Source organism: Pinus tabuliformis, chromosome 5_2, assembly GCF_031772625.1.
Source record: "Pinus tabuliformis cultivar Carrire ecotype Pingquan chromosome 5_2, CPIR1, whole genome shotgun sequence".
Lineage (NCBI taxonomy): Eukaryota > Viridiplantae > Streptophyta > Pinopsida > Pinales > Pinaceae > Pinus > Pinus tabuliformis.
Window position 1 is genome coordinate 296,860,852 of NC_142306.1, and position 22,212 is coordinate 296,883,063.

The 22,212-nt window shown below is 40.9% G+C and overlaps 1 protein-coding gene across 1 annotated transcript in view; it reads right to left on the reverse strand.

Annotated features, from left to right (window-relative positions):
* LOC149158726 (putative ABC transporter C family member 15) overlaps positions 1-22,212 on the reverse strand; it is a 399,865-nt gene that overhangs the window by 355,143 nt on the left and 22,510 nt on the right. Inside the window, exon 4 of the mRNA XM_089436293.1 lies at positions 4,542-4,862. Within this exon, the coding sequence (XP_089292419.1) occupies positions 4,542-4,862 (321 nt within the window). The remainder of the gene's footprint in view (positions 1-4,541; positions 4,863-22,212) is intronic.

Genomic DNA, 22,212 nt, shown 5'->3' on the forward strand with positions numbered 1-22,212 from the left:
TAGGGCAGTCAACACTGGTCAAACCTGTGGACGAATTGCCTCAATTTTTGTGCCAAAATCTGCGGCCTGCCTAAGAGAGGCAGCCACACCAAAACCACACCCTTGATGAGTCAATGCTTGGTCAACGCAGGTCAAAGAGAACTTCAGTAGCTTTTGCGTCCTCCTTTCTGCGTCCTTGCCGTAATGCGTCCTCCTCCTTCCCACGTGTGAGCTGTTCCTTGTATAACCCAAAGCTAAGGAGAGAGAGAGAAGAATGAGTGAGATGAGATGATGAGAAAATGAATCAACCTCTCTTGTATTTATATGATTCACTGGGCATGTGTGCCACACATTTAACCGCTGGCTGACCTTGACAATTTGTCAAGTAAATACAAATAAATTCATATCTCCATAAATACTTGTCGGAATCAAATGATCTTTAGATCAATCCTACACCTCTCGACAAGAGGAATCTAGGAAAAATATCATCTGCCATAAATGAGGTGACACACATGGAGTTTGGCCCTAGTTGCCAATTTTAACAAAATCGCACTAGGTAAACTGGCTAACTCACACTGTTGTCTTCGACCTCCTCTACAGATGAATTCAGCCTCCTCTTTCCTATCTCCCGAACACTAGAAAATACTGAGGAAATCTCCTCTGGACTCCTGCTCTCAAATATCTATTGATCCCTCGCTCCAATGCTTTCCCTAGCTTCAACTACACCCTTGTTGAATACCTGCAACTGGGTAGTCAAACTACTCAACTCATTAATTGTGTCTATCTCCAAGCCCTTTGACTTGCTCTTATAATCTCTCATTGGAGTCTCAATGGCCATGATTTCATCTCAATCGATGGCTAAGATCAATTTGACTTCATCAATAGAAGCCTTTAGAGAAAAATCAAACTTCCTTAATTAATTCCCTTTAATTAACCACTTTTCCTAAGTTAGACTTAGAAAATATTTTAATTATGGCTAATTAAGTTAATTAAGGTATTTCCAAGTCATTTCTCGCGAAACCTTCTCTAGGTTTTGAAGATCTTGTATTCCTTAGCCTCCTACACACAAACTGAGACTAGAACACCTGCCTGTTGCTACCAAATACAAAAACTAATAGCGGCCCACTGGATGAGATGACATATGCAAATATTTTTATTGCACACAGTGGGAAATTAACATGCATAGTTGTTTCCAACCTTATAGTTTGATTGTTATTGGATCGGATGACTAGTGTTATTTTCTGGGACTTTAGTAGCCTTGAATTTGTGAGGCAAATGTCAAAATTTTCATTGCCAGCTTCAGTTGTACATGCAAATGAAATGACTAGTGAGTTGGTAATAGCATCCAGTACTATGCATGTTGTATGGAGCATAAATAGTCATTGCTTAGCCAAACACTTCACAATATCCTTCAAAGTTTACCATCTCATTAACAAGTTCAAGTATATTGACAAGGTTCTAAGACATGTGTGTAAATGCATTTTCACTTAAATTTTTGAGTAGGTTGACTTGAACAAGGCTTAGGACTAACCTCACTTGTCTTAATATTGACATGGATTTGAGAAGATAAGGAGGGCCAACACGAATAAGGGTTAAGGCCGACCTAAGCTTGAACTGGAGCCAACCAATGTATTTTAGAAAGATCAAGATAAGAAGGCATTGCCTTGCATTTTGAAGGATTGTTGGAAGATTGTACATAGTTTAAGGGACTTTGGAGGCTAGATGCTATGCACTCAAAAGCTTCTTTGATGGAGTTGTCCCTCTCTTTGGGGGATATCTCATGTAAAAATTATACATGTTGCTTGAGAAGCCCATCATTTTTGTATTTTACAATAGTTAATTAGTGAAGAGGACTTATAACCCCGCCATAGGGTAAAATAGGGGATTTTATTATGAAAAATAATATTTTCTTGTAAAAAGAAGTTGAGCATGTCCCTATAAATAGAGATGCACTTCCTTTCATTTTCTCATTGTTGGATTGGGGGAGAAATCCCTTAGCAAATTCTGAAATTTCTGAAATATTGTTGGAGTTTTTTGTCTTGGATTTGGTGCTCTGGATGGAAGGCCAATGCACCTCATTGAGGGGATATTTTGTGGATGAATTTTGCAATTTCTATATGATTTATGGCTAGGGTTTATGGATGGTCAATGTTTCTTAAGTGGGGCCTCTAAGTCTTGTGGATTTATTTGCTGAATGTATTAAGTGCAAATATGCTTATCTTGTGGTTAGGGTGCATTCGTTTTGTATTGTTCTTGAATAGATCCTATCTTTTAAAGCCTAGGAAGAGTTCTAGTGGAGAACATTCCCTTCAAATTATCTTAGAGCTTGTAAAAAGTAATAGGAGTATCCACTAGGGTTAGTAGCAGACAACTGTAGTCATCACCCTACGTCCATTCATACCCTTCTCAATGGAGACCTAGCTGACCCCATATGCCTAATGAAAAGCAATAGTCTCTGGACTTCCCATCAAACTTTCATACCCTAAAGTTTTACCAAAACCATTTTGCTGGAATTACTGTTCATATAAGCTTGGAACTCATTTCCTAAAAAATGCTAGCAATCTTAATCTAGGAAAGCCCTCCTTGAGCCAAGGAGAGCCAACTTGAAGTGAAAAGAGGATTGGTGAGGTGACAATGGTCCCATCTTGAGTTTCACTCAGATCGCACTTGAGCTTTGAGACTTCATATCAAAAAGTGAGAGTTTGTATGATAACAATATTAACATATGCAAATTGCAATTATTTTGAGAAACCGGGATGTTGGATATGTTTTAAAAGGTGAACATTTCCTAAGGAGGTATACAACTGGATTCAAAGCCCTTTTTCAGGTATGATCACTTTTCACCTCCACTAAAAAGCTATTCTTCTCGGGGATCCTTTGTGTTGCACAAATCTGGCTCTAGTGTTTTACAGCTAGTCAGAATGGCTACTCTCCATTACTAGTGAAAAAAACATGTGGCGAGACATTCAAACATTTCACAAAAGAAATGATTATTAGTATGACTACACTGTCAATTTTAGATTCTATAGCAATACAAATTGCAACTTCTCTGATTGCCTTAAGACATGATTGTGAAAAGCTAGACATTGGAGCACTTGCCCTAGTTGAATGGGCAGGTATGGGAAAGGCTATTTTGATGCAGTGTTGTCCTTATGTATACTTCTTACAAGGATAACAATTGCATCCCATCTAGTAACATAATTATTAGGTTCTTCAACCGAAAAAACACATGTATTTAAGTTTATGGACAAAACGTAAAGCAGCAAAATATATGGTGGTCCCTCGGAAGATGCAGCAGCATGCAAGTTGCATCTATCTATGATTCTATAATCCATCTTTTCACAAATGAAATATATAAAGAATTTGTATTTTTAATGACAACAAAAAGAAGAAAGAGCTCTTAATATTGGAACAACTGACCCGATTCAGAAAATAAATCTCAGGATTCCTATTCTCTCCATCTTTAAGAATAAAAAGTTTTTTATGGTCAGGGATCTTGGCATATTATGCTCTCAAAAGCTGCCTCTTGCTATACAGCGTCTTCCAACCTGCAGATTCAGCTAGTTCCTTGTTGAATAAAATTCTTATAAGTTGCATGCATTGAAATATGTTTATAATTCTGATGGTAATAGTATTTCCTTTATTTCATTTTTTGGAATTATCTGTTTGTTGCTTTGATTAGCTAGTAGCCTTTCTTGAAGACTTTTAAGGTGTAAGAGTTTTCAGCTTGTAGGTTGACTTGATTGTATTCTAGTTTTCATATTTCAAATAAAAACTTTAAAAAGAAAAACATCAAAATACTTGTCGGAATCATTCAATTTTCTATGTGAATATGTTGAGAAGGCCCACACACCCTTTTTCAACATGCATGCAGAGAAAATTTCACAGAAAACTTGAACACTGGGACATCTGTACTTGCAGTAGTGCTAGGTTTCAAACTCCTGAACTCTCTGCATTTACCCTTTTTGATCCAACTTTGTAACATGTTTTTGACATGATCATATACAGATTTCTTTGATACCCTTGGGTGAGGCTCCGTAATCAGGGCCAATGGTTTACCCAGTTTTCCATCCACAAAATGTTGGGAATTGCTTCAGGGTTTCCCGTACTTGTATTCCAAAAATAAATAAATAAATGACCATATACAGCCTATGGGAAATTAGAAAAGCCCCAAAAATAAACATTACCAATGGATCACAATGTTACATTCAACCTATGGAAGATAAAAAATGGCTTTGCAATAAAAACAATGGTCGCACTAAGGGACTGATTGGTCTTGTATCCAATTGATGCAAAAGATCTGAGTAATAGGGGTCAAAACATTGAAAAAATAAAGGAAAAAAAAACGTTGACAGGTTTCCTAATAAAATGCCATCAATAAAAGTGTTTAAGATTAAGCACAGTGGGGTAACATATTCAGATTGTGGCATCCATTAAAAGAAGAGATGTATGCAAAACATTTTAGAATCCCCCAATAAAAATCACTTGAACGTCGCAAATCTCATTATCTTTTGGACAAAAGACAAAACAGTAGCTAAATCCCTCTTCTAAAACATGCTTACTTTGAATAGATAACTTCCCGTATGGGCATCCAAAGCACTGAAAATATCATCAAGAAGATATATATCTGCACAATGATAATAAGCTCTCGCTAGCTGGATACGCTGTTTTTGTCCACCACTCAAGTTGATACCTCTTTCTCCAATTTCAGTGTTGTCACCGTATTTCATCTGAGATAGATCATTTTCCAGTGCACATACCTTGACAGCATGCTTATATTTAACATGGTCTAACTCTTTTCCAAATAAGATGTTATCTTGAATGGTACCATTCTGTATCCAAGCAGACTGTGCCACATATGCTATGCTACCACCCACCTTCACCTGCATACAACCAATTCTATTTGTGTAAACATCAAAATGATTCACTGAGCACTTCACAATCTCGAAATTTTACAAACAAAAATGTCACCAGGTGAACCGAACAGCATAACAAGTCATCAGTTTTACCAAATCAAGGATTGCAGTAATTCTGGAGCAGTAGAGAAGATTATGTGTGGATGAAATTGATGTGTTTTAATCTAAGTTACTCACATCTGGAAAAGGATCTGTCAGTTTTGAAAAGTCAGGACTCAAATTTGGAAATCTCTCTCTCGCACATAAATATTGCCCCATATGTTAATTCAATTAGTTATACCATCCACCAAAAGCGATGTTTTTTTCTTGTTTTTTTTTTTTTCTTCATCGTAATGAACCATGGGCAGGCCCACCTGAAGGGACCGCACGCCCATTCAGCTCAACTATTAGAGCCTGACTCAGGTGGACCCGAAGGATCAAACCACACCTCGTGACAGAGGGCCAACGGACTAGCCAGGGACTTCGACCAATCGGGCTACCCGTTTGGGCTTCCACCAAAGGCATGTTGCCAATGAAGCCACAAATTCCATTTTGTGTGATCCCTCGGGGTCACTAGCTACTTTTGTGGACACTTTGTTAGTTTTCGGTAGCATCGGAAGTGCTCTAGCCTTGAAAATTGGTGGAGCGGCTAAGGCACATGGGTTCTAAAGAAACAAGAAACCATTTGGTGAAATTCCACCCGGATTGTATTTTATTAAAATAATTAGTATTTTTAATGGAGTTCCTAAGTCTAAACTTAGGAAAATTAAAATATTAATGGGTATTAATCAAAACATGGGTGAGAATGATCTAGAAGGCGGATCAAGTCATGTTTTAATCTTAGCCAGTGATTAGAGTCTTAATCTTGGTCGTTGAAGACTCAACAAGAAAAGTATAAAATGGAGGCTTGGGGTTCATTTGGAAATACACAAAGAGAGAGAGAATTGATCTAGAGTTCGATTTTTGGGGCTAGGAAGCTGAGAAATTCGAACTAAGTGATCATTTAGCAACAGAGGGGCAGTGAGAATCCGAGAGAAGGACTTTCCGAAGAATACTGACAGAAAAGCGGAGAGAGCTTGCAAAGAGGCAGCGCAGTAGCCAGGAGAGCTAACGTTGAGCCAATCTGGGCCCACACAACCCTGACACAGAGCCAGAAGAGCGAGCACAGAGCAAAAAAGTTGTCTATCACGCACAGGCCGAAACTGTCGGGAACTGCGGGATCGCTAATGCAGAGGGCAGAAAAGGTGACACAGGGCTAACACAGAGCCTGAAAGGCTAACGCAGGGCTTACGCAGAGCCAGCGTAGAAATACCTAGGTTAGTCAATCTTATGCCGGATCAACCGGAATTCTGCCGGGTGAAGTGAGGTAAAACTCACTCAGATTTTCTACCAGTATTTTCTCTGTAAAGGAATGCTAGATGAGCATCCTAGATTTGTATTCAGATATTTCTCCTGCATAATAATAAACCCTCAGAACTGTTGCACCGACTTTCCCACATTGGGTTTTTCCAAGGATTATTGTGTCCAAAAATAAGTGTGTCCTTTGTATCTTGTTCTTTGCTCTGTTTTCTGTTTCATGAGATCAAATATTTAATTAGTGTAGGCTGCAGAAGTAATTTGCTTAAGTATTCAGAAGAATAACTTGATGAATGTAATTTAAAAATCAAGTAGGTGAAGTAGATTCAGGTTTGTTGCAGTAGGGATTCCTTCAGTGTATGGAATTTTCACATGGTATCAGAGGATTGATTTTAAAATAGGAAGAGTAGATCCAGTGCTGAGCAATGAGGCCGAAAGCTGCACTTGGCAGAAATTTGAATCCCCTTGAAGGGATTGTGCAGTCCTTGCCAGGAAGCAGATCCGGGGAAATCTCTCTCTCTAAGTGAGATGACAGAGAGGTACGATTTCTAGTTCATGAGTTTGCAGAGGCAGAGGGAGTGACGCAGAGCCTCAGCGGTGTGCTTGAAGGGCGCAGTTACTGTCGTGGCAGAAATCCACTGGAAAAGAACGAAGACACGTAGAAGGGGAATTTTCTCCTCAGAGAACTTTCGCCAGAAAGTTCGAATTTCTCACTTGTTGAGCAGTTGAGTAGTGTTAAGCAGTGACTAGAGGAGTCAGTTCGACAGTTGGGTGAGATGGCATTGCATGGGCTCAAAAAGCAGGACAGATTGGAAGGAGCTTCCAATTATGTCATTTGGAAGAACATAATCTTAATTGTTCTGGAGGAATATGATCTCAAGGCCTACGGCAATAGTGTTGTAGTTGTTCCTGCTGACAACGATCAAAAGAAGAAGTACAAGGCCGAGCAAGGGAAGGCAAAGGGGCTCATTCTCGATGGAGTTCGAGATCATGTGGTCTCACACTTGTAGGGCAAGGATACAGCCCGAGAGATGTGGGAAGCCTTGTCTTCTCTTTATGAAGGCTCTTCTGAACAACAGAAGATGTATTAGAGCAGAAGTTACAACAGACTTTGATGCAGAAAGGAGAAGAGGTGAACCTCTATCTTCAATGTCTTCAGGACACTAGAGGCCAGCTTGCTGCAATTAGGTCCACTCCAAAGCCAACTGCGATGATGAGGATAGCCCTGAATGGAGTCCCGAATGAATGGCAAGTTTTCGTCCAAAGCATATTGGGCAAGGAAAAACTACCTTCATGGGAGGAGATGTGGGCGGCTCTTCAACAGGAGGAGTTAAGGAGGGACTTAGTGAAGGTCAACCTCAGTGGCAGCAGTGGGAGTGGCACAAAGACGAAGGAGGAGGAGGAGAATGCAACTCTAACATCGAAGGGACAGCAGAAGCCGAAGCAAAAGAAGGACATTTCAAAGGTGAAATGTTTCAGTTGTGGCGAGATGGACCACTATGCATCCCAATGTCCTTTGAAGAAAAAGGATAAGGATGAGAAACATGATCCTAAGGCTGCTTCAACAAAGATTGACGAGGATGAGTTTGCCATGAGTGCCCACGCATCTCCAGGAGGGAGATGGGGCGATATTGAGCTGTAGTCAGGAGGACTACATGTGGGCAGGATCCTTGAGGAGTCCACCTCTTGGATCAATTCCTTGCTACGGGATTCAGCAGTAGCGAGATGGACTTAGTGTCAAATGATGCAATGGAGTATTTGGAAGACAGATGCAGTAGCTAGGGACCAGAGACTAATCAGCACAGAGCAAGGTTGGCAGCAGTGCAGTTGGCACAATGCAGGAGTCAGCAGCAGCGCAGAAGATTCAGAGGGTAAGAATCAGCAGCAATCATATTCCAACATTCATTGTATTATGTTGAACACAGTTAAGTTCAATTAATTTTGGATGTTTTTCAGTTGCTTCTCTCAGCAACTGAGTTGCAGTACAGATGCACTATTAGCATTCATAGTGCTAGCAGCATAGCAGATACAACATTTGAGAGGGAGCTACAGTACAGATGCAACAGTGGCAGTGGCAGTGTCATAGGTAGCAGTATAGTAGTAGTAGTAGCATAGTGTTGGTGGCAGCAGCAGTGCAGAAAAGAGGTGCTTCAGAAACAGAGCAGCATGTAGGTGGACATTGTTGCTAGAGCACTTTCCTCGCGAAGAGGGAGTTTAGTTTTTGGTAGCATCGTGTTAAGTTATGGTATGTTCTATTTTTCTTATTATATTTCACAGATTAGCAATCACATGTACATAAAGTAAAATGCAGATAGAACATTAAACGATCGACAGAAAACAAGCCAAGACAAGAGACACAAGATGTGGTGGCTAACCAGGGACAAACCCCACAATGTGTGGGGAAACCCTTTGATCAAATCTTCTTTTATCTCCAATAATTCAGCAGAGAGAAATAGTACAATAAATCTTATTAATATCAGCAGTAGCAAACCCTAGATCAGCAACATCAGTATTAGCGGCTTCATCATCAAAACTAGGGCAGTCGATATCTCACAAACCGACCATCGGATCGGCTTGATTCCACCACCAAAAGTTGCAGCCTTCAAAGGAGGTTCAGATGAACCTATAGCGCAGTTTAGATGAGGAGATCTTCTGGTCCACGCAGGTCAAACTTCATTTCTGCAGTTGCAGCTTCAGTTTCAGCAGCTTCCTTCAAACTAGGGTAGTCAATATCTCGTAAACCATTCGTCGGATCGACTTGATTCCACCACCAAAAGTTGCAGCCTTCAGAGGAGGTTCATATGAACCTATAGCGTAGATCAGAAGTGGAGGTTTGATGGTCCACGCTGGTCAAAGTTTGGATCTACAGTTGCAGCATCAGTTTCAGCAGCTTCCAGTGTCACATGTGTGAGAGAGAGACCCTTTTCTGCGCAATAGAGAGAGAGATGTGATGAGATGAGTGAGTGCAAATGAGGAAAAGTCCTCTTGAATTTATACACAACTATTGATGTTTGAATAGATGTGACTATTGGGCTTCTGAGCCTACATGAGTTGTATGTCGGCTTGATAAGAATTCCATAATCAAAATAAATTCATATCTCCATGAATACTTATCGGAATCGGATGATCTTTAGATCAATCCTACACCTCTCGACGAGAGGAATCTAATGAACATATTATCAGCCATGAATAAGATGACCCATATGAAGTTTGGCCCTAGTTGCCAATTTTAACACATCGGAAGTGCTCTAGCCTAGAAAATTGGTGGAGAGGCTAAAACACATGAGTTCTAAAGAACCCAAAAACCGTTTGGTAAAATTCCACCCGGATTGTATTTTATTAAAATAATTAATATTTTTAATGGAGTTCCTAAGTCTAAACTTAGCAAAATTAAAATATTAATGGGTATTATTCAAAATATGGGTGAGAATGATCTAGAAGGCGGATCAAGTCATGTTTTAATCTTAGCCGTTGATTAGAGACTTAATCTCGGTCGTTGGAAAAGTATAAAATGGAGGCTTGGGGTTCATTTGGAAATACACACACAGAGAGAGAATTGATCTAGAGTTCGATTTCTGGGGCTAGGAAGCTGAGAAATTCGAACTAAGTGATCATTTAGCAGCAGAGGAGCAGTGAAAATCCGGGAGGAGGACTTTCCGGAGAATACTAATAGAGAGGCAGCGCAATAGCTGAGTGAGTTGACACTGGCCCAGTCTAGGCCCACATAGCCCTAACGCAGAGCCAGAAGGACCAGCACAAACCAAAAAAGTTGCCTGTCACGCAGAAGCCGAAAATGTTGGGAACTGCTGGAACAGCCGGGATAGCTCACACAGAGGGTAGAAGAGGTGATGCAGAGCCTAAAAGGTTGATGTAGGGCCTACATGTTGATTTTTGGTAGCATCAAATGTGTTCTAGCCATGAAAATTGGTGGAGAGGCTAAGGCACATGAGGTCTCCAAGACCCAGAAATCGTTTCGGGAAATTCCACCCGGATGGAGAGATATTAAAATAATTAATATTTTTAATGAGGCTCCAAAGTCTAAACTTAGGAAAATTAAAATATTAATGTGTATTAATATAATATGAGTGAGAAAGTTCTAAAATAACGAGGATCAAGCCAGATCTAATCTTAGTCGTTGATTAGGGACTTAATCTCGACCATTGAATCATCAACAGGAAAAGTATAAGAGGAGGCTTGAGGGTCAGTTGGAGACACACCAAGAAAACAAGAGAGATCAGTCAGTTTGATTTTTTGGGGTGAGGTTTGCTGAAGAAATCAAACAAGTGATCAATTGCAGTGAGCGGCAACTTGACAGGAGGCCGAGGAATACATATCAGAGAAGCAGCAAAGTGCCAGAAGAGGCAACATAGAGCCTAGGAATGCTGATGCAGAGGCAGCAAGGGTTGACGTAGAGGCTAAGGAGGCCAGCGCAGAGAAAGCAGAGGGCCAAAGGAGCTTACGCAAAGGCCATAGAGGCTGACGCAGTAGACACAGAGGGCTTCAGAGACTACGCTAAGGTGATTCAACGGGACAGACTCAGAGATGATTGGTTGACGCAGAGCCAGAGAGGGTGACACAGTCCTAGAGAGGGTGACGCAGTTCCAGAGAGTGCGTGGAGCAACTTTCACTGTCCAACACAAGGAATAGCCGAGTCACTATGGAATCGTTCATCCGGTCGTTGATCAGCCAGAATATCTATCTCCAAATAGAGGTGTTGCTGCCAAGGATATTCTTTGAAGGGTGAGCTATTTCTGACACCCTAGTTGTATTCAAAATCTGCTTAATAACAAAACCCTCTATATGCTGCACCGATTTTCCCGAATTGGGTTTTTCCGGGGACGATTGTCCAAAAATAACGGTGTCCCTTGTGTTGTCTCAGTTTATTTCAACTATTGAAATGTATATTTGTGAAGGCTGCAATTGTGTTTATTTCGATGTTTATATTATTAAATAACTTGTTAATGTAAAGAACAAGTAGGAGATAATAAACCAGATATTGCAATAGGGGTTTCTGATGTGTTTGACTCAGAAATTTTCACATGGTATCAGAGAAATTGCATATCATAGGAGGACTAAAGACGCCAGTAGAAGAAATCTGAAAATTTGCAACCTAAGTAGTTGTCTTGAGAGACAACATTGTTCCAGAGCTGAAGCAGCAAGAGAAGAGGTTACGCAGTGCTTAGAGGGTGACATAGAGGCTCACACAGAGCCTGTGTCAGCATTTCGAGCCAAGGGAAGGGCCAGCGCAGAGGCAGAGAGGGGCAAAAGAGGCTCATGCAAAGCCACGTCATCTTTCTCAGCCAGGTAGGATTGACACCGTTGGTCGGAGGAGTAGATTCAGCCTTTGCCAAGGCTAAGGGAGTTGTGCAGTTTGTGATTTGAGGAGTCAGTGGGACGCTATTTCTGGCTGTGCAGAACAGTGTCTAAGGAGACAAAACTAAGATAGAGAGAATCACTAATTCGACGAATTTCTAGCCAAGGAATCTAGATCCGAGTTGCAATTGCAAAGGAGGATTGGAGATGAGAGGTTCGACAGTTGACCAGAGGATTTCCAGGAGGGAAATTAGGACTCAGAGGGAGTCTAGAAGAGGAGCAGAGATGCCAGTGAACGGATTGAGAGATCAGGACAGATTGGACAGGGCTTCCAATTTTGTCATCTGTAAAGCCAAGATTCTGGTAATCCTGGATAAACATCGCATCAAGGACTATGCCTTGAGAACCGTAGCTATCCCAGTTGACCCTGATGCCAATGAGAAATATGAGGAGGCCCAAGCGAAGGCAAAATGCATGATTCTAGACGGGGTCAAGGATCATGTCATACCACATATTGCTGAGAAGAACACAACAAGAGAAATGTGGGAGACCCTGACCACCTTATACCAGGGCTCTTCTGTGCAGCGGAAGATGTTATTAGAGAATCAGCTAAAGTCATATCAAATGCAAAAAGGAGAGGAAATAGATCACTTCCTCCTTAGGTTGCAAAGAATTTGCGACCAGCTTACTTCTGTGGGGTCTACACTAGATCCAGAGTTTATGGTCAGGACTGCTTTGAATGCAGTCTCCGAGGACTGGGAGACGTTTGTCCAAAGCATTTTAGGTAGAGCGACTCTCCCCAGTTGGGAAGAGATGTGGGCAACTCTTCGACAAGAAGAGATCGGGAGGTTGACCAAGGCGGGGAGTAGTGGTAAGGGAGTTCGAGTCAAGAAAGAGGAGTAGGATGCGGCTCTAGCTTCTGCGGGACAACAAGGGAAGAGGAAGAAGAAGCACATCTCCAAGGTCAAGTGCTTCAACTGTGGGGCGCTGGGACATTATGCATCTCAGTGCCCTAGGAATAAAGGAAAGGGAGAAGCTTCTGATTCAAAGGCAGTTCCAACTAAAGCGAAGAAGGATGTCGAGACTAATGACGATTGTGCCATGAATGCTCATGCACCTCTAGAGAAGAGGTGGGGAGACATCGAGTTGTAGTCAGGAGGAATACATGCTAAGGGCAGGATCCTTGAGGTGCCCAAACTCTTGGATCACATCTAGATATGGGAGCCCTTAAAGACAGTAGCATGATGACAAGTGTCGGGTGGAGCAAGGTGTGGTGGAGCAACAAGGCAGGGCTAGAGTGCAGAAGTCTGTGGCAGCGTCGCAGACAATGTTGCACGAAGCGGAAGCGTTTTTTGGAAGCGGGGACGCCGAAGCGTCATTTTCCAAAAATCTAGGAAGCGAAGCGTCCGCAGAAGCGTCTGCTATATATATATATATATATATATATATATATATTATATTTTTTTGCATTTATACTCAAAACAAACATCCCAAATACCAAATTAATTGTAGAAGACATGAAAACATGCATATTTTTGCATAAATCAAGATAGATATAACATCCATTGTACATTAATGATCTAGAATCTAGATTCTTCTCCTCTTGTCTAGCCTTTGCCTCTACCTCGATTGTCTAGGGATATTAGTCAACATTGCCCAATTTTGATCAAACTACCTAATTCAAGACTTAAAATATGGTAGAAAAAGCTTAACATGTTTGATCGATGATTTTGACTTTGATTGAAAGGTAATTTTTTGCTAAGGGCGTGCCGCGTGACAAAGGAGTTCAACAATTAACACCACCAACACTAGGGTACATATAGGGCTTGGTGCTCTTGATTAAATGCTAATCGCATACCTTCATACTTGATATAATCTAATGAAATGCCACAATCCCATTGATCCTGAATTCCTGAAAACTGTTAAGTCTGCTGAATTTTTGAATAGGATATGAAATTCTATTTTCTCCATATGAAGTCCAATGAGGCTGGAACCACTCTCAAACATCCTGAGTCATTTCATGGTAATGTTAAAAATTTAAGTAAAAGGATGAAAATGAAAAATAAAGGAGAATGTCACTTTTACTTTAAGAATTTAACATTACCATGAGGGAGCATCTGCTATATTTATATTTTTTTTGCCTTCATTCGTCACCCTAACCCAAGGTGGACCCACCCCCAACAAGCAAACTCACCTAAAATTAAAAAAAAAATTGAAAAAAAAAACAATTTTCTAAACGCTTTTCCGGAAGCTTTTCTGGAAGCGTACGGAAGCATACGGGAAGCGTACGCTTCCAATGCCCGAAGCGCCGTACGAAGCGCGCTTCGGCGCTTCGGAAGCAGTGCTTCCGTACAGCGCTTCCAAATTTCCAGGAAGCGGCTAAAAAAGCCGAAGCGGCGCTTTCGAATTCGGAAGCACCGCTTCCGGCCAAGCTTCCTAGGCGCTTCCGTACAGGACGCGCTTCGGGGCTTGGAACCGGGGGGGGCGCTTCGTGCAACACTGGTCGCAGAGGTTGCAGCAGTGTGAGAGGAACAGAGGTGTTTGCAGCAGCGCAGTGGCAACAGAGGGAGAACAGGATAGCAGTAGAGGTAGCTTTAGCATCACGAGGCTTCCAGACTGACCAAGATGTCAGTATTTAGGTGAAGTCAGTTACTTACTTTCCAATAACTGAGTTGCAGTACAGCAGTTAGCAGTGGCAGTGCTATGGGCAGCGTGAGGCAACACTTTGAGAGGAAGATGCAGTATAGAAGTAGCAGTGGCAGTGTCATGGGCAGCAGTACAGGAAGTAGCAGTGCAAGGGATGTGAGGTAGTAAGCCAAGCATCAGCACAGGTACTGATGCGGAAGATCAGTGTGATGTTTCTATGGTGAAGCATTACTAGAGCATATTTCTCACTAAGAGGGAGTGTTGATTTTTGGTAACATCAAATGTGCTCTAGCCATGAAAATTGGTGGAGGGGTTAAGGCACATGAGATCTCCAAGACCCAAAAATTGTTTGGGGAAATTCCGCCCAGATGGAAAGATATTAAAATAAGTAATATTTTTAATGAGGTTCCTAAGTCTAAACTTAGGAAAATTAAAATATTAATGTGTATTAATATAATATGGGTGAGAAAGTTCTAAAATAATGAGGATCAAGCTAGATCTAATCTTAGCCGTTGATTAAGGACTTAATCTCGTCCGTTGAATCATCAACAGGAAAAGTATAAGAGGAGGCTTGAGAATCAGTTGGAGACACAAAAAGAAACCAAGAGAGTTCAGTCAGTTCGATTTTTTGAGCGAGGTTTGCTAAGGAAATCGAACAAGTGATCAGTTGCAGTGAGGGGTAGCTCAGCAGGAGGCCAAGGAATACATATTAGAGAGGCAGTAGAGTGTCGGAGGAGGCAGCGCAGAGCCTAGGAAGGCTGACGCAGAGGCAGCAGAGTGTCGGAAGAGGCAGCGCAGAGCCTAGGAAAGCTGACGCAGAGACAACAAGGGTCGACGCAAAGGCTAAGGAGGCCAGTGCAGAGGACGCAGAGGGCCAAAGGAGATGACGCGGAGGCCATAGAGGTTGATGCAACAAACGCAGAGGGCTTCAGAGGCTGTGCTGAGGTGATTCAATGGGACAGACTAAGAGATGATTGGCCGACGCAGAGCCAGAGAGGGTGACGCAATCCCAGAGAGGGTGACGCAATTCCAGAGAGTCGGTGGAGCAGCTTTCGCTGTCGAGCACAAGGAATAGTCGGATTCACTGTGGGATCGTTCATCCGGTTGCTGATTAGCCAAAATATCTCTCTCCGGATAGAGGTATTGCTGCCAAGGATATTCTCTGAAGGATGAGCCATTTCTGGCACCCTAGTTGTATTCAGCATCTGCTTAATAATAAAACCCTCTATATGTTGCACCGGTTTTCCCGAATTGGGTTTTTCCAGGGACGATTGTCCAAAAATAACGATGTCCTTTCTGTTGTCTCAGTTTATTTCAGTTGTTGATCTGTATATTTGTGAAGGCTGCAATTGTGTTTATTTCGATGTTTATATTATTAAATAATTTGTTAATGTAAAGAACAAGTAGGAGATAATAAACCAGTTATTGCAGTAGGGGTTTCTGATGTGTTAGATTCAGAATTTTTCACACTACGCAGGGTCAACACAGAAATAGCCAGGGTTAGCCAGTCTTGTGCCGGATCAGCCAGAAATCTGTCGGGTGAAGTGAGGTGAAATTCACTCAGATTTTCCACTAGTATTTTTTCTGTAAAGGATTGCTAGATGAGCATTCTAGATTTGTATTCATATATTTTTCTTGCATAATAAAAAACCCTCAGAACTGTTGCATCGGTTTTCCCGCATTAGGTTTTTCCGGGGACTATTGTGTCCAAAAATAAGTGTGTCTTATGTATCTTGTTCTTTGCTCTATTTTCTGTTTCATGAGATCAAATATTTTATTAGTGTAGGCTGTAGAAGTAATTTTCTTCAGCATTCAGAAGAATAACTTGATGAAAGTAATTTAAAAATCAAGTAGGTGATCATCAAGTGATTGGACCAGTGCCTTGTCCTATGGGGATATGGAGTCAAGGATGTGCTAGATAAGCCTAATTCCCTTCAAAGTAGGTCGAAATTTTATACCCTAGCTATCAAAATTTCAATAATTACCCACTTAATGGAATAATGGATTTTTATGGAGAATAACAAGAAGTACTCCACTAGGAACATTCATTACATGTTATACAATGAGTAACATATGCAATACTCAACTAGATAGCCTTTAGAATTTATTTTCAACAAATTAAGGCACAAATAAGCATAATCTAGAAGTAGCAGTTCCATACATTAAACAATTCAGAATAATAATCTTCAACGATAGACACTTGCAAGATAACATGTAGTATATCCATCCATTAGACCAAGAAATCGCTCCAAAGAATATAAAAATCAACTTCCATACATCAAAATGCATCTAGGTATCTCCAAGTTATAAAATAATAGGCAAAAACTATGTAAGGTTACAAGCCAACCTCATAGCCAATGTAAAAAAACATAACAAGTAACCCACAAAGAGGCCGAAATGCTGAAATAATGCATGCATAGGCCCTTCTATGGCATGTGTTGGGCTCCTCCAGTTCCAAGTCAAGTGTAGAGGGCTCCATAAAATAGGATCTAGAGGTTGGCCCCTAAATCTCCATGCAAATCATCCTGTGGACCCTAGTTTTCTGTTTGGGGCACAAAATGGGTCTCATGGGTCTCCAAGTGATAGAATAGCCTAGTCCTGCTCCAACGTTGATGGCTCAAAGGATGGTGCTAGCCCTCCCACATCTCAAGGGGTGAGACAAACCTCATCTGGGGCTCAGATCAATTGTCAAACCATGTGTACATTTCAAAGCTGGTTGAGGCACGCTAGTCCAAGTGCATCATCTCATGAATAATGTGGGACAAAGTGCAGATTATTGGAGGTGTTGTTGTAGCCTGTAGGTTCCCATGGAATGGAATGATGCCCTACAAGTGATAGGAGTCCCATGGCTCTCAACGCTTCACCTGGGGGTGTCATAATGCTTCTCTTATGGACTTGGGCCCCAATTAAGTTGCTCAGCCCATGATGAAAACCACTTGCCAATCACACACAATGTCCAATGTTGAATCTTCACCATTAGGTACAATAATCATTAGTGCATCTAAGTGAATCAATCTTGTTAATCAAGGGAAAATTAACAATGTTCCACAAAGGCTCCGGTGCGGGGAGACGCGAGTGCGGGGAGGCGCATAGGGGGGACATGTGGGAGTACCCTCAAATTTTAGGGAAACTTCGAGGGTGTGGGGAGACGTCAAGTATATATATATATATGGATATCAATACATTGAAAATTAAAATTTGATCCACACAAACTTTAAATTCATGATTGAACTAATAATGACATACATTGATCCACCCTCATCATTCATTTCGATACATACATCATTCATATGACATACTCATTATTCATCCATACCATGAGATTCAATAAAAAAGTTCAATAATGAAATATTCAAATACATTGATCCATATCATTCATCATTCTACAATCTACATTGATTTAAAAATTAAATTCAACATTCATCATTTTAGAATCCAAATTGAAAGCAAAACATACTAGTATATTACCATATACTTTATACTAGATACTGAAGTTTTGAGGGGGGGCGCCCAGACGCACCCCTTTTGGCGAGTCTCATCCCCCACACTCGGGAAACACACCCCCTTGCGTCTCCTTTCCATCAAACTTCCTCATATCTATCTTTGGAACATGGTGGGTCTTTAATCCAACGTTAGAGTCTATGAAATCATGATTAACATTTATTTTTTTCTCATCATGAGTTTCCTTTACTACCCTTTCTCATTTCGTAAACATTTCTTGTACCAACTTTGTCAAATCTGTCTTCAAATCGTCCATTTTGCCTTCCATCTTAGCTTCCACGTCATTCATCTTAGCTTCCAAACCATCCATCTTAGATTCCATGGCATTCATCTTAGCTTTCATGCCTTTCTTTAAACCATCCATCTTAGCTTCTGTTACTTTTTGTGAGAGTGAATTTTGTTGCACTTGGTCTCGTAATTTTGATATATCATGTTGCATTTATTCCTTTTCTTCATGAGTCATGCTAGAGCTTTAAGGTTGCTTACTGGGTGTTTCCATTTTCATTCTTTGGGGCATCAATTAATGCTAATAAGGCTTCACTATTCCCTTTGAATTCCTTCAAACTAATTTTTCAAACCAATCTTATGCAAAATTTAAAAAAAAAAAACTACACATCTTTTTTCACTTTGTAAGAGCTTGATATTGAATCTGTTGTATCTCTGTAATTGCAAATCTCCAAGATCTAAAATTGCGTCCTGCGGGTAGCCCTCCGAGTCCTCTTTCTAACCCTGCAAGTCTGATCAAGATTGGATTCTCCAAGGAAGCGTTATGCCAAGTCTCCCACGATGACCTGATTATAGACTGGTTCAGTAGAGCGAACTTGTACGAAGTGCCACGTGTCACTGTTTCGACTTTAGTACCTGAAACTGATATACAGAAAACTACAAACCGTCTTCTTTCTGAAACTTCTTACGGAATTTCAATCTGATGCTCAGAACAAAAGTTATGACGATTTTCCCCAGGTCACTTGTTTGAGATATAATTCGGGATCCTGCAAAAACCCTAACTTCCTTGGATCATATCTCCGAAAATATAGCGAGAAAAGATCTAAAATTCAGACCTGAGGTTCAGAGAGATTTTGGCTCAAATGGGTTTTTTTTGCATTTGAAACGTCGAAGAAAAAAATTTATAGCGAAAATTCCACAATGACCTGTTTGGAGCAGTGAAACCCTAGAATTCAAAGCTCTGATACCAAATGTTATGCAACCAGCTCGCAAAATAGAAGAAAAGATAGATGAACTCCTTCAAAATCAGCCTCTTTGAGGGGGAAACCTCCTTTACATTACACAAATGAACAATTCTGGGATGATACAAATGACTAAACCTCCTTTCTATATATAGGAGTTTAAGGGGTCACAATATAATCAAAGCCGACATAACAGTAATAACATAAGGGCACAGTAATAACAATAGTGGGTTTCTATGGGGTACACTAATAACAATATGGAGACAATAGGGGCACAATAATAACAATAAGGGCTACAATGACAATAGTAATGGGGGAATCACTAGTATTATAGGGACCTAACAAAACTCCACATGGGTCATCTTATTTATGATAGATGATATATTTCTTGGATTCCTCTCTCTGAGAGGTGTAGGATTGATCTAAAGATCATCCAATTCCGACATGTACAAGTGAAGTTATGAATTTATTTTGATTATGGACAATTGTCAAGGTCGACCAACAAACTTATGTAGGCTCAGAAGTCCAATAGTCACGTCTATTCATCCTCAATGTTTTCTATAAATACATGATCCCTTAGCCTCATTTGGACACACTCATCCTCACACATCTCTCTCTCTCCTCATCTGAATGGGTACGCATTTTTTGGGTAGCTTTCTCTCTCACACGTGCGAAAGAAAGGAGGACGAAATTTTGTTTTGGATGTTGACCAGCATTGACTAGCCGCGTTGCCCTGTTTGACTGCATTTTTGGGTGAGATATTTCTGTTTGGGTAGGACACATTTTTGGGCACAGAAATCGAGGTCAAACATTGAATTTGACTAGTGTTGACTGCAGCTAGGGCTAACGCGGGGTTGACTATTTGACCAGGTTTGACTGGACCATTTTGGGTTGTTTTGAGGGTTGATTCATCTTGTTTTTTGCAGGTCGAAGTTGACTGAAGTTGACCATTTTGTTGAGGGTCAAATCTGCCCTGTTGACCAACATTGACTATTCTGGTTAGGGCTCTTTTAGTGCTACAAAATATCAGATTTGTAAATTGTACTATCTCTCTCTACTGAACTATTAAAGACTAAAAGAAGAATTGATCAAGGATTTCCCCACATTGGGGTTAGTCCCTGGCTGGTGCCACATCTTGTGTCCTCTTGCCTTGGCTTGTCTTCCACTGTTTATGTTTATGTTCTACCTTCATTTTACTATCACGTTGATGTGATTGCTAATCTGGATATTGATATTGGGCTAATAAAGAAATTGAAATAAAATTGCTCTAAAGCATAGAACATACCATTGTTGCCTAAAATTGACATGGTTTCAGAGCTGAGGTGAAGACAAAGCCCAAGCAAGAGTGAAAGAGAAACCACCAAAGACAGTTGGACAAGGACAAAAGGATAAATGGGTTCCTCATCCCACTTCCCGGCTGAAGACAAGCTCCATGATAAATCTAACTATCATGGATGGAAGATGTCTCTTGATTTGACCTTGGAAGAACAAGAAGTGATGGATTATGTGAAGGGTAGAATCCCTGAGCTTCCTTCAAATGCACCGGCTACTGCAAAGACCAAGTACAATAGGGCTGAAGCCAAAGCAAAGAAGATTATCATAGATTCCATTGACAAGCGTCTAGTGGCCTACATCTCCGAATTGAAGACCTCCAAGGAGATTTACAACAGTTTGATCAGCGTGTTCAAGGTTAGTAATGCTAATCAAATTCTATTTCTCAAAATTAAGTTGAAGGACATTAAGAAGGGCAGAGACGGGATACTCAATCCTACTTCGTAAGGATCACTGAGATCAAGAATGATCTACTTTCGATTGGAGAAGTCATTCCTGACAAGGAACTTACTCTCACCACCCTTGGAGGACTCCCACTTGAATGGTATGTATTTAGAACCACTATACTCAACAATGATCAAATTCCAGGGTTTGAAGAATTGATATCGAGATGCATTCAAGAAGAAACAAGAATGGTGGAGCAAGAAATGCCTTCTAATAGAAGCAACCCCACTGCATTCTCCGCTTATGCCAACAGGAGAAATAATGCAAGGTCTAAAGGTCATTTCCATGGAAAGCCTGGATCTAAGGGAGGAAGGAAAGGCAGGTGCTTTGTTTGCAGTAAGTTTGGCCACTATGCAATGGAGTGTCCAAATAGAAGGGACATCGCATGATGATGATCACAATCATTCTAGGGGCAACTTCAACAACAACAATCAAAGGAATGGCAGGTCCAATGGCAAGGGAAAAAGGAATGTGGGACATCAAGGAAATGGTCGACCCTCCAAGAAAGCAAGGAACTCCAGGTATGAAGAATCAAATGTTGTTAACAATAAGCAAAAGGAGTACTATCTTATATCGGCCCTCTCCACTACCTCTCCACCGGACACTTTGGGGAATTGGCTAATTGATAGTGGTGCCTCAAGGCACTTCACCGGATACAAGGAAACTCCTCCTAATCTGATAGAAAAGGAGACAAACTTGGAGATCATCCTTTTAGACGATGCCACCTATCCCGTGAAGGGAGTAGGGAATGTTACCCTTCAATTGAATCAAGGTAACACTATTCATTTACAAGAAGTATTATATGTACTTGATCTCAAGAAGAACCTGGTGTCCATTTTGGCAATGGAAGACAAAGGATTCAAGGTGGAATTCATCGATGGAAAGGTACGTGTTTGGAAAAGAAATTTTAAAGATGTTTTTACTTATGGGTTCAGGGTTGACACTTTGTATCAAGTTGGAGGAAGTCCATTGGGAGCCATGTCTTGTGACACATCTCTACAATCTGAACTATGGCACAGAGGTTTGCCCATCTTCACTATAAGGCCCTACCCGATGTGAGACAGATGGTGACAGGTATGCCCGAGTTCAAAGTAGAGCATGAAGGTGTATGTCTGGGATGTGCCGAAGGAAAACTTACAAGGGGACCATTCCCCTCAAGTAATAGCAAGGCCACAGATATATTGCAATTGATCCACTCCGACATATTTGGTATGATGCATGTAAACTCTTTTGGAGGATACTTATATTATCTCACCTTTACGGATCATTATTCTCGCAAGACCTGGATCTACTTCTTGAAGAAGAAGGATGAAGTGTTCACCTAGTTCCGACACTTCAAAGCCTTGATCGAAAACCAATCCAAGAAGAAAATCAAGATATTGAGGACAGATAATGGGGCTGAGTACGAATCCAATAAATTCCAAGATTATTGCAGAGAAGCTGGCATTAAGAGGGAGACTACAATGCCATACAATCTCGAGAAAATGGTGTGGCTGAAAGGAATAATCGCACTATTGTAGAAGTTGTTCGTGCCATGCTTCATGATCAAGGGCTTCGAA